Source organism: Neomonachus schauinslandi, chromosome 11 (genome assembly GCF_002201575.2).
Source record: "Neomonachus schauinslandi chromosome 11, ASM220157v2, whole genome shotgun sequence".
NCBI classification, from domain to species: Eukaryota; Metazoa; Chordata; class Mammalia; order Carnivora; family Phocidae; genus Neomonachus; species Neomonachus schauinslandi.
In genome coordinates, this window is record NC_058413.1 from 72,931,650 (window position 1) to 72,944,441 (window position 12,792).

Genomic DNA, 12,792 nt, shown 5'->3' on the forward strand with positions numbered 1-12,792 from the left:
CGCGGGGTCCCCGGCCCCGCCCGTGCCGTTTCTCTCCTGGACTCCTGCCGTGCGCTCTCCTGCTGCCCTCGCTCGTACTCCCCCTTTGCCCCTTCCCACTAACTGTACCCGCTCTTTTTCTTGCCTGACTGTCCTTTCCCTAAACAGAACCCTCCAATGTCCCTACACAATGTCTAGATTTCTTTTAGAAATCAAGCTATTTTGGCTACCACGGTTCTCCCTCCCACTGGCCCCTGCGAACCCCCCCACCCCAGCCTCACCGCCAGGCCATCCCCACTACCCCTGGGCCTCGGGGACCCTGACTTCCTGTAGTTCTCACGTGTCTTGGCTGTCTCACACACACCTGCCTTTGAAAAACCTTCCCTCTAATCCGCCGACCTCCTAATGTGCTGTTCTGGTCTCAGCTTAAATGTCCAGTCCACCTGGAAGCTTCCTCTGAACCTCTAGACTGTGGGTTGTTGCCAAGTCTAATCGCTTTCGGGGCCGGGCGGGGTCAACACGAAGTAAGACCCTGAGGCCGCTGTGTGGACAGTAGACCGCACAACCTGCGTCCAGGCAGTCAGATCCCCAAAATGGGGTGCTGGCCGAGCAAAACATTAGCTGCACCGCACTCTGGTCTCTCTTGTCTGTTCCCAGAGCAGCCTGTGCTGTTCCTGGAGCAACCATGGGACGTGGCAGATACTCGCCTTAATTCTGTTGAAGTGATTCTTTATTTCTAAGCCTGCAGGTTCCCTGCAGGAAGAGCCCACGCCCGTGTCTCATGCAGTAGCGTGCCCCTGGGGCAGTGGAAGTGGGGGGAATGAAGCAATTCGTATGTCCTGCTCAGATCCAGGGTGAGGGCGTTAGGGGCACAGAGTTTATGGGAATGCTTCTCAACTCAGTTCTGACGCCAGACTTAAACCCAGGAGGCCCAAACTCCCCCCAAAGAAATTACTCACTGGAATATTCAAGTGTATGTCAGTGTGAAGTTTGTGGGCCTGGCATAATCAATGCTGTGATTTCTTCCCCGCTACTTTTTCACGTCTCCCTCCCTCTTCCTCCTCCACTTACTTCTGGTGGCCTCCAGTAGCGCCAAGGAACGGTTTTTGTGGAAATGTGTGTGCACTCAGGGGGACCGGCAGGTGGTGCTCTAGGACTCTTTGATAACGGGCCTTTTTTTTTTTTTTTTTTTTTTGAGTGTTCTGTTATTAGTTCAAGTTCATAATGTAGGCAGCTGCTAGGCATGATTTTTATTTGAAAGCAAGATTTTGACTGAAAAGAAAAAAAGCCACAGAACAAGAAAATAAAATTAACAGAATGGACAAATCTTTAAGTGGATTCACTGAAACTTAGTTTGGAGGGATCCTCTGAGACTCCCAGACCAGAGGTTTCCAAACCTTAGCATTACCCTGGGTGGGAGGTGGAGGGGGCAGTTTGTGAAAATTCAGGATCCTGAGGGCCAGGAGTCTGGTTTTCTTCAGCTCTCCAGGAGATGCTGATACTGCTGGCTTGCCTTGGGCTCCCCTGTGGGCACCACTCATCTAGACCAGTGTTTCGCCAACTCTTTGTGCCCCTAAGTCATCTGGGACCCTGTGGAGACGTAGACTAGGTTCAGTGGTCTGATGGGGCCTGCATTCTTCCCAGCAGTTGCCCAGGTGATCCTGAAGTTGCTGCTCTGTGGACCACTCTCTGGGAAACAAGGATCCAGACCAAGGGACTGACAAACTCTAACGTCCGTGCTCCAGCCAAATCCAGCCCCTCCATCACCTATTTCTGTGAAGAGTTTTAGTGGCACATGGCCATGCCCATTCCTTTACACATTCCCTGCGTCTGCTCTCACGTATGCACCAGAGGTCCTCTGGCTCACAGACATTTACTGTCTGGCCCTTGGCAGGAAAAAGTTTGCCTGCCCCTCATGGAGAATTCTAAAGGCCTCCCAGATGATTCATTGAAAGGGAACTCCCTGCCTCCCAGAACAGTTCGTTCCATTTTCATACAGATCTTTAGGAGCATTTGTCCTTGCTTCCTCATGACTTGGTTCTGATTCTGCTGTCAGGAGTCTCTTTCTGCTTCCACACACAAATGCTCTGCTTACCATCCTCTCTTCCCTAGGTGTCTCCTCGTGCCAGGACCCTCCCCGAATGTCATGAGTCATGAAGCCTGGAGATAGGTATCGGGTGTCTTCCTTGAGTGCAGAGTAGAATGGAGTACGTACCTTTCTTCTCTGTCCTCTGTAAGCTGCTCCTGGATGCACTAGCCTTTCTGCGTAGCCCTACACTCGAGACTTCTTAAATTTGGGATTATCTTCAAAGTGATTACTGTCTGAACAAGACGCGGCCAAGAGCAGACATCATCCATGTGTCTTTTTATACCACTTCCTCGATGCAGTTTGTTCTTGGTTTACCTGCTTCCTGCGTTCAGACCATTACTTCCCATCTCTTCCAGCATTCTCTTTTTGCCCGACCCTCAGGTCAGGATCCCGTGTCCCTCCCTGCCCCTCCTGGCCCCTCCTACACATTCTTCTTGGATGAGCCCAGCCATTCTTGGCTTCGACCATCTCTGTGTGCTACAAAATCCTGAATTGTAAGGTCAGCCAGATTTTTCCCCTTTATTTTCAGCTGCCTACTGCACATCTCCACTAGGATTTGAGTTCTTGAGTATGGGTATCTTACATTCACAAGCTCTCATCTCCTCGGGTCCACCTCCACCTCACTCCCCTCTGCTTGGAATCCGTTCCTTCTTGTTTCTTTAGCTCAACTAATGATACTACCACCCACACCCTTGCATAAGCTAGAAACCTAGAATTAGCCTGTTCTTCCCTTTTCCATCCGTCAGTTCCAAGTGGGCAGTGTCTGCTCCTCGCGCTCTGTGGCTCTTACATCCGTCTCCTCCCCACCCCACCCCACCCCCGCCCCGCCTGCTGCTGCCTCAGCCCAGCGCATAGTGTCCTAACCTCCTGCCTTGTCTCTCTCCTTTCCACTGGGTTCCCTTCTCCACGGCTGCAGTAATCTCTCTCAAATTAATTGTCATCATGCCCTGCACCGGGGGCTTCCCATCGCCTATAACGTGGGAAGCCGAGGACGTCATAAATTAGTTCCTGCTCACACTTCGCAGGGGTTCCTAGGGCTCCTGTAGGAAATTACCACCCGCTCCGTGGTTTGGCATAACAGAAATTTATTCGCTCATATTTCTGGAGGCCAGGATTTGGAAATGAAGGTGTGAGCACGGTGGGTTCCTTCCTGGGGGCTCAGAGGGAGAACTCTGTGCCTCTCTTCTCGTTTCTGGTGGTGGCTGGCAGGCTGTGGTGTATTTCCAAACGAGGTAACGTTCTAAGGTTCTGGGCGTGAGTTTTGGCGGGGAGACACCATTCAACCTAATACATCCTTCCAACCTCAGCTCTTACTACGTCCTCACCGTGGGCTCGCTCGTTTGCTTTGGTGCCCTGGATGTGTAGGAATTCACTGGGCAGAAAAAGAGAGGGAATTCCATGCAGAGGAAAGTGTGCATCCGAAGGGCCACAGAAAAGGTGAAATTTGAGTGGAGTCTTAATGTACGGATAGCATTCTTGTATGTTCTTGTTGCCTCACTGTACTTGAAGACCTAGTTCAGATGTCACCTCTGTTGTAAAGCCTTCCCTGACCTTCTGAAGGACATTTCTCATTGCTCAGGACTTAAGTACCTACGTATTTAGTGGCCATCACTTTAATGTTTTGATTATTTAATTATTAGCTGGTATTCCCACCTGGCCCTGCTCCCAGGCCTGATGGGTTGTTTGTTTTTAAGATTTTATTTTTTTAAGTAATCTCCATTCCCCATGTGGGGCTCAAACTCATAACCCTGAGATCAAGCGTGGCACACTCCACTGTCTGAGCCAGCCAGGTGCCCCCAGCCCAGATGTTTTTAAATGGATTTACCCATCTGCATTTAATGCCATAGGCCGTGACCACATACATTTCAGGGAAGGAGCTGTTCAGTCCTAAATTGAACCCATCTTCACCTTCCACGAGGTAGAGGGGATTTGAATGCGGAGGGAGGTTATACCAGAGCCCCTCCAGGCTTCCTTCCTTCTGGAAGTTCTATTGTTCTACAACCCCTTCCAGAAACAACACAAACTTTTAAGGCAAACAGACTGGAAATTGTGCTGCCTTTGGTTCTACTTTGCTTTGAGGAGCTTCGCTGTCACGGGAAGAACTCAGTGCTGACATGAACTGCATAACAGGATTGTGCGGCCGTGGCTTTGAGAGATGTCGTTTGGAGCAGACAGAGCTCATGAACAAAGCCATTCCCATCCAGCCATTCCCATCCCTAAAGCTCGGCAATTTCCCCATGCTCCTTATGCAGACAAAAGGATTTTAAAGACTATAATGCTTTTTTGGATTCCTATTTCAATTGAATTGATTTTTTTTTAACTTTTTTTTTTATTCTTATGTTAATCCCCATACATTACATCATTAGTTTTAGATGTAGTGTTCCATGATTCATTGTGCATAACACCCAGTGCTCCATGCAGAATGTGCCCTCCTCAATACCCACCACCAGGCTAACCCATCCTCCCACCCCCCTCCCCTCTAGAACCCTGTTTGTTTTTCAGAGTCCATCGTCTCTCATGGTTCGTCTACCCCTCCGATTTCCCCTTCATTCTTCCCCTCCTGCTAGCTTTTTTTTTTTTTTTCTTAACATATATTGCATTATTTGTTTCAGAGGTACAGATCTGAGATTCAACAGTCTTGCACAATTCACAGCGCTTACCAGAGCACATACCCTCCCCAGTGTCTATCACCCAGTCACCCCATCCCTCCCACCCCACCCCCCACTCCAGCAACCCTCAGTTTGTTTCCTGCGATTAAGAATTCCTCATATCAGGGACGCCTGGGTGGCTTAGTCGGTTAAGCGTCTGCCTTCGGCTCAGGTCATGATCCCAGGGTCCTGGGATCGAGTCCCGCATCGGGCTCTCTACTCTGCGGGGAGCCTGCTTCTCCCTCTGCCTCTGTCTCTCATGAATAAATAAATAAAATCTTTAAAAAAAAAAAAAAGAATTCCTCATATCAGTGAGATCATATGATACATGTCTTTCTCTGTTTGATTTATTTTGCTCAGTTGAATTGATTTTAATACCACCTTGTTACAGAGTCACTGAAAGTCACATTTTCATTTTTGATGAAAAAGAAACAAAAGGCTTAACTGTGGAGAAAACCGAGAAATGGGGCATTATTCAACTGCATTCCTTACAGAGGTGATCGAGGTATGAGGATATCTGAGGAGAAAGCAAACACCCAATGTGTAATAGCTTTAAACACTCATTTTTCCAATTACAGTGAGCTGTAGCTGATCTATTCATTGGGACTAATTATTGCACCACATAGGCCTGTTGGAAAAAGTGCCACAGACTGTAAACAGTCACTTTTTAATCCAGAAGAACAGTTTGAGGTAAAATTCTATTAATTCAAATAGCTTTGAAACAAAAGTGACTTGTAAAGGTATCCCACAGCCCCAGATTAGAAATAGCGTTCTCCCTGTAGTTCCCCAAGAAAATGCCTGGCTCTCTTAGAGGGTTCTGGAAGGAGCACAGACTCTGTCTCACACGGTTACATTTTTGTGCTAACAGGCACAAAAAACAGGTGCTTCTCGCTGTAGCCAACTATGAACGGCATAGCCAGAATTCATCAGATCACAGCCTGTTGTGCGTGTCATGGTGCAGCAGGCCTCTGCAAATCGGGTTAATGGTTTTGAGAAAGCCCATCCCGGGCCAGAACCCCAGATGGAGGAGGCATCTCTAACTAAAATTTAACATTGAAAAATACATATCATGCCGGCAACTATCCCTAATGATGTCAGTGGCATCTGTGATCTTGCCACAGAGACCTTCACCACTTCAAAGTTGGTGTTAGACCATGTGTCAGATCCTAATAAATGTGTTAATAAGCACATATAAATTTGTTTTGTAATGTGATAACTCTCAATTATCATCCACTTCTTTTGTGAACTTTTAGGTATTATTTTACACATTTAAAGATACTATTCTTGGGGCACCTGGCTGGCTCGGTCAGTGGAGCGTGCGACTCTTGATCTCGGGGTTGTGAGTTCATACCCCACGTTGGCTATAGAGATTACTTAAAATCTTTAGGAAAAATATTATTCTTCATGAAAAACAAGGAAAGACCTGAGAAACTATCACAGAACCAAGGAGACGAGGGAGACATGACAACTCAATTGACAGACCCTGAATTGGATCTTTGAGCAGAAAGAAGACAACACTGGGACCACTGGAGAAACCCAAGTGCAAGTCTGAAATGGAGTTAATGATGGCTTCTTGGTCTTGACAAGTGGACCATGGAAATGTAAAGTGTTAACAGTGGGAACACCAGATGTGTGTCATTCGAGAACACTCTGTATGGTCTTTGCAACTTTTCTGTACATCTGACTGGACGGCGAGAAGCCCAGTGTTGGGTCTGCTGCCCACTCCCAGAGATGTGTGGGGTGGGAGTTCTGTGTCCTCTCGAGACCCTCACTGCTACAACTGTGAGGAAATGGGAGAGACCAATCCAAAGACGGGGAGAAGTTTTCCAGAGAAGTAAAAATAATTTATGGGTTATTGTGGTGGAAAAGGCATGGCTCTGGGTTCAGAGAGGGCAGGCTTCATATTGTCCCCCACTCCAGCTTTGTGCTCTGTGGCCAGAGGACGCTCTGGGCATCCTCTTCCCCTTTGTGAAGGGAAGCCATCAATAAAGGCCTTAGCAGGGTCACTGTGAGGACTAGAGGTAGGATGTATCCATGAGGCAGCCCTTCCGTTGGTTGTAGCCTGGTGCTGTAGTGCCTTTTACACGCCAGGCCCCACACTAAAGAGTTTGCACACATTATCCCACTTAATCTGCATGATAGCTCTATTACACGACCATTTCGTAGATCGGGAACCTGAGAGTCAGAGGCTCAGTGACGTCGGCACCCAAGGACACGAAGCCGAACTTAAATTCAGATCCATGCTAACTGTAGCTCATGGTCTTCCTCTGCCTTTTTTTTTTTAAAGATTTTATTTATTTATTTGAGAGAGAGAGACTGAGAGAGAGAGCACATGAGAGGGGGGAGGGTTGGGAGGGTCAGAGGGAGAAGCAGACTCCCTGACGAGCAGGGAGCCCGATGCGGGACTCGATCCAGGGACTCCAGGATCATGACCTGAGCCAAAGGCAGTCGCTTAACCAACTGAGCCACCCAGGCGCCCTCCTCTGCCTTCTCTTAAGGTTTAGCCTTTCCCGATGGCCCGGTGGCCCTGGTTACTGGGCGCTCTTTGCTTTCCCTGACTCTGGAATCCCCTCGGGTTTGTTTTGCACGTACATCCACATCCAGATGCTCTCCGCGGGGCTGTGGCCCATGGCAGTTGGCTTGTCTGGGCCTGAGGTCGCTCAGCTGTACGGTGAGGGTGTCGGGCAGTCCTCCGGTCTGTCCCGGTGTGGATGGTCCATTCTGCATTCTGTGAAGTTTAACTGCTTAGGCCAGCTGTTTGATAGTGTGATTACTGGATCACTGAAGCCACAATTTTTCTCATTTGTTTTGGGCGAGGTTGGCATTTCTGTGTCATTTTCCCCAGATTGTAGCGAGAAGGGTAAGAAAAGAGCTCTAACATTAGTGACCTCCTAAAACCACAGCAGTGAAAACTAACCCCCAAACCAGAGAGACCACTGTGACATTTACCTGTTCCTTAATTGGGATTTTATTAAGGGATTACACTAAAGGACATGGAAGTCATTTTATTTTTTTTGTTTCCTTCTGTGATTAGGGAGGAGATGCCGTGTGTCAGTCACCACGTAGTTGCCAGCTATTTCAAATTAAGGAGGATTAACAAAAAAAAAGATAGTGATGGTTACGTACCTGGGCAAGTGAGTTTAGCCTTAAGTAGTTATGAGGTAATGAGCCCGATTTCCGTCCTTGACGTGGGCATGCACATTGGTCTCAAAACGAGAAAACGGAGAGCAGCATTTGGACCCTTAGGGTCCTGAGGTGAGGGGTCTGTGGATCCCCTGATTGGCTGTCTTGTTTTTCAGTTTTTCCCCTACATCCTGCTGCTGGTGGCCATCCTCCTGTACCTGCCGTCCCTGTTCTGGCGTTTTGCAGCTACTCCTCATCTTTGCTCAGATTTGAAGTTTATCATGGAAGAACTTGACAAGGTTTACAACCGCTCAATTCAAGCTGCAAAGAGCATGTATGATGATCAGGACATGAGAGATGGTGCCGGCCCCGTTTCGGGGCTTCCTGAGAACATGGGGCAAAGGTAACTCAGCCCCCGGCAGGTATCTTGGCAGGCTTTGGGGTATGAGGTCTCAGCCCTCCTCCTGCCTGCCCATCTGGGCCTGGGTTCCCACTATAGTAGGTGGTGGGGGGCGCTGTCATGCACCTGCAGACATGTGTGGGAGCCAGGAAGGCCTGCTGTCCCCCAGTCTCATCCCACCTGCCTGCCCCAGCACCTGTCCTCACATCCAGACGCTTTGCCTTGTTGAGGGGAGTGCCACTGTCTCGTGTTCTGAAGGGCAGGTAGGTGTAGCTGGGGTGACAGGTGACAGCACCAGCTACTCGCTGGCTGGGACCTACTGCGTAACAGAGAAGCGCAGAGGGTTATGGGGCTGCTGAGCTTGGAGAACTGGCGAGAGAGAAGTGGGGAATAAGTAGGCAGCACCTTGTCTTTTTCACATTCTTCCTCTGGTTCCTGTTCTCAACAAGGGTAATCCTATTACTAGCTCTCATTTTTAAAATAACCTATCCCAGAGACTGTGTTTTCTCTGGGTACCTTATCTCAGCCCTCACCACGTCATTACAACTAACTGCCTTGATTTCCTGCTTCCCTCTTCCCCCCATAAAAACACTGTCCTCCAGCTTTCAGAGGGAGGGCTGGGACCCCAGCCAGGCCCATGTGCCCTAAGTCTGAGCCCCGAACCCACGGAGCCGTCTACCTCCCGCACCTCGCCTGGAGGAGGCACATGCGTTCAAGTTGGGCCAGAAAGTCTTCTTTATTCTGCATACCTGAGAAAACTGCAGATTTAAAAACAGTAGAATAAGAACAGTCCACGTGTAGCATTTACTAGGTGCCAGGCATTCTAAGAACTTACAAATACAACTCATTTAACCAACCAGACCTTCTTTAAAATACTAAGAGGGTGAGTGTTCTGTTGTAGTTTTTCTTCTTCTTTTTTTAAACCCGATTTTATTCCCTGATACGCCAGTGAAGTTAGAGGTAAAGTAGGGAGGGAGGAAGGGTGTTTGAGATTTTTAGCGTGATACTATTCTGTGCGTTTACGTCTTTGATATTTGATCTTCGTAAGGGTTTAAATTTTTTTTTTATTCCCTTGTTGTTGTTGTTGTTGTTTGTAGTTTGTGGGAGATCTCTGAAAGCCACTTCAAGTACCCGATTGTGGAGCAGTACTTGAAGACGAAGAAGAACTGTAAGAACTTAATCATCAAGTACATCAGCTGCCGGTTGCTGACGCTCAGCATCATACTGTCCGCGTGCGCCTACCTGGGCTATTACTTCAGCCTCTCGTCGCTGTCTGACGAGTTTGTCTGCAACATCAAGTCCGGGATCCTGAGAAATGACAGCAGCATCCCCGATCGCTTTCAGTGCAAGCTCATCGCTGTCGGCATCTTCCAGTTGCTCAGCCTCATCAATCTCGTGGTTTATGTGCTGCTGGCCCCCGTGGTCATCTACACGCTCTTCGTTCCCCACCGACAGAAGACAGACGTTCTCAGGGTGTATGAGATCCTGCCCACTTTCGATGTCCTGCATTTCAAGTCGGAGGGGTACAACGACCTGAGTCTTTACAACCTCTTCTTGGAGGAGAATGTAAGTGAGCTCAAGTCTTACAGGTGTCTGAAGGTACTGGAGAATATTAAAAGCAGCGGCCAGGGCATCAACCCAATGCTCCTCCTGACTCACCTTGGCACGATCAAGATGGATGTCATGGATGGCAAGAGACCGGAGCCTGTGGAAATGACGACAGAGGAGCCGGGGGACCCGATGACGGAGCTCAAAGGTAGGGTGAACTCTCGGGGCAGAGGCTGAGGAGGCCCACGGAGCGCCTTTGTGGCCGTCCTTCACCAGTGAGCGACAGTCTTGCCCCCACCCCTCATCAGGAAACCATTTTCCTGTGCAGTCTTAGGTGAAACCCCTCAGTACTGGGAGACCGAGGGGAAGAATGGGTGCTGCCCCTGATCTCCAGAGGAAAGTGTGCTTTCTCCCGACTCTCTTCTCTTCCTGGTCATTCTCTCGAGGTCTCTGCCCCAAGCATCCCTCCTTGCTGTCATTCTCGCGTATGCTTGTCCATTCTGCGGGCTTTGTCCCCATACCTCTGGGCCTCTTGCCCGTTGTTCTCCATCTCTTTCAAAAGACAAATTCGTTGATTTAACCGTAGCCCTGACCTAACTTCACTGTGCCCTGAAATGTGGCTAAGAAGCAAACCCTGGTAAGGCAAAGAACACAAGATTGATAGAAGAGTAGGTAGTTCATGCTGTCGGTTCCTGCTCTGTGACTTTTGTCATAAATACTTGTTTTCTGTTTTGACAGATTCAAATGAACCCAGTGAAATTAAAGTAAATAACGGAGAGACGAATGCTCGACAGAGACTTCTGGATTCTTCCTGCTGATGACTTTTTTTCCCCTTGAACATGAGATCCGTGACTTCTGTGACATGGGATTGGTATTGGCTGTCAGGTTCCCAGCCGGTCCGCAGCAGACGGTTCTCAGTAGAGCTACTGAGCATGCCTTATTGAGTCCCCAGTGGAAATGATGGTCCACAGAATGTTCTAGGAGAATGGTTCATGAACTCCTGATGAGCAGCACCATGGAGATGAGTCAACCCCAGCAACTGTACATGTGTGAGTCCTCATCACATGGAGATGGGAAGGCTCATCAAAGCAAGAGTCTTAGCCCTGTTTGCCTCAGAGAAGCACCTTCCTGGAGAGATGCTGCAGTGAGACTCGGAGCTACCAGCAAGGACTTTGGTAGGCTTTTTGTATTTGTTGTGTGAAATAATAATAAACCTGTCAGGATACAATTGTAACATGAATCTCCTATGTGCCCTTAATGACTGTTGCATGAGAAAACCATTCACTGACCAGCGGGGTACCTGCTATTTGCCGTGTCCTCCACTGGGGACAGTGAGGCTCCTGTCCCCGCAGGCTCTGCACACCCTGCTGCTCGTCACCGAAATTGCGGCGCCGGCTCTGCTCTGGAGGGCTGCGGGCCCCCGCACCGCTCCGCCTGGAATCGTGGTGAGCAAGGCAGGGTCCCGGGGACATTTACTTGCGACTTCTGTACAGGAAACAGTGCTTCTCACAGAGCCCAGTGGGGAAATGTGGACATACAGAACAGGCTATTTCAGTCCGTTTTCCAAGGGGTTCTCTGCAGGTCCTTCCTCTGTGATCAAAAGACTCGAAACAGGATGTTAAACAAATGAACAGAACACAGAATGCTTTAAAAAAAAAAAAGGGGGGGGGGACATTTTGCTTCTTATGATCAGAACGTATAAATGACATCTGCCATATGGTGTGCTTGGAACCAGACCAGCTTAGCGGTTTATTTAATTTATATTTAAGCACATCTTTTAAAAATTCATTTTAATTTAGAATCCTGTGATGTCAGAACTGAGGCCATTTGGGAAGGATGGTCTAGCGTTGACGGAGAATTATAGGATAAATGTTACAGATGGATATATAACACTCAAGCATTTAAGGCCAGTTCAGAGTATATAAAAACCTTTCCCAGTTCTAACCATGGAAATAGGTCCAAACTATGTTTACATTTTATACAAAACCCTTTAAAATTCTGTCCGTGGATCTCCCTGTTTTTATTCTTAGGAAGTTAACACATTACTAAAGTGAGTAATCCTCAGGAACCTCGAAATTTACATTTGGCTCCTAGGGAGAGTTGTTCACCTAACCTAATTACTGTTTGAAAAACAAAATTTATATAAGCTGCTCAGAATATTCTGAGAATATTCTACTCTCTTTTCAGAATATTCACAGAAGCAGATTTTAGTTGCGCTTCTGTGATGGTGTCTGAGATGGAAAGCTAATGATAAGTCTTAAGAATGCAATCAGTGTTTTAAATTATTCTTATTACATGATATTTATTACCGTTGAATTAGTGTGACTTAGAAATGGTAGGAACCTAAATACTTCATTTTTATATCGCCATATCCAAGGGTTCCACACTGGTTTCTTTTTATAATTTGAAAAGATTTCTGAGAGCTTTTTCTATGATACACTTTTTTTCCCCAAAGAGCTTCATCTTCTTTATAGGCGGCCCCTAATTTGTACTTTGAAGTGGTAAAATAGATCCATTACTTTAGGAAACCAGCAACTCCCTCAGCCCTGTTACATGTAATCCTTTTATCAGAGTTGGTATAGTTGGAGTCCTTGACCCTTCTTCTTCCCTGTTGCCACACACTGAGCTCCAGTAGGTTCTGGGATGTCCCGGGCCCATCATGCTCATCATGCTCGTCACTGACTGTTGGATATGACGAATAAGGCCAGTCCCCAACTTTGAGGAGTTTAGAACCTAGTCACAGGCAGCAAAGGCAGAGGCAGGTACAAAGAAGAGTAGCCACAATAAAGACCCTTCCAGAAACTCCCAGCAGCTGCTCTGTGTTCTTGGGAGACACCATATTGTTTTCCTCTCTCCAGAGCTTCTGTAGCTGGTGGTCTTGAGAGTCTAGTTGTAGTTTTTCCCAGAGGCTCTTTAGCCACCAGTCCTCCAGTGTGAAGCTGGGACAAAACAATAGCAGAGTGGTTTTGCCCAGGAAGGGCTCCGCTGGCCTTCTGCACCTTCCC

The 12,792-nt window shown here is 47.9% G+C and overlaps 1 protein-coding gene across 1 annotated transcript in view; it reads left to right on the forward strand.

Moving 5' to 3' along the window:
- PANX1 (pannexin 1) overlaps positions 1–11,069 on the forward strand; it is a 51,090-nt gene extending 40,021 nt beyond the window's left edge. The window contains exons 3-5 of the mRNA XM_021679081.1: positions 8,016–8,242; positions 9,337–9,995; positions 10,526–11,069. Coding sequence (XP_021534756.1) covers positions 8,016–8,242; positions 9,337–9,995; positions 10,526–10,605 — 966 coding nt within the window. The 3' untranslated portion in view covers positions 10,606–11,069. The remainder of the gene's footprint in view (positions 1–8,015; positions 8,243–9,336; positions 9,996–10,525) is intronic.
- Positions 11,070–12,792: the final 1,723 nt, after the last annotated feature.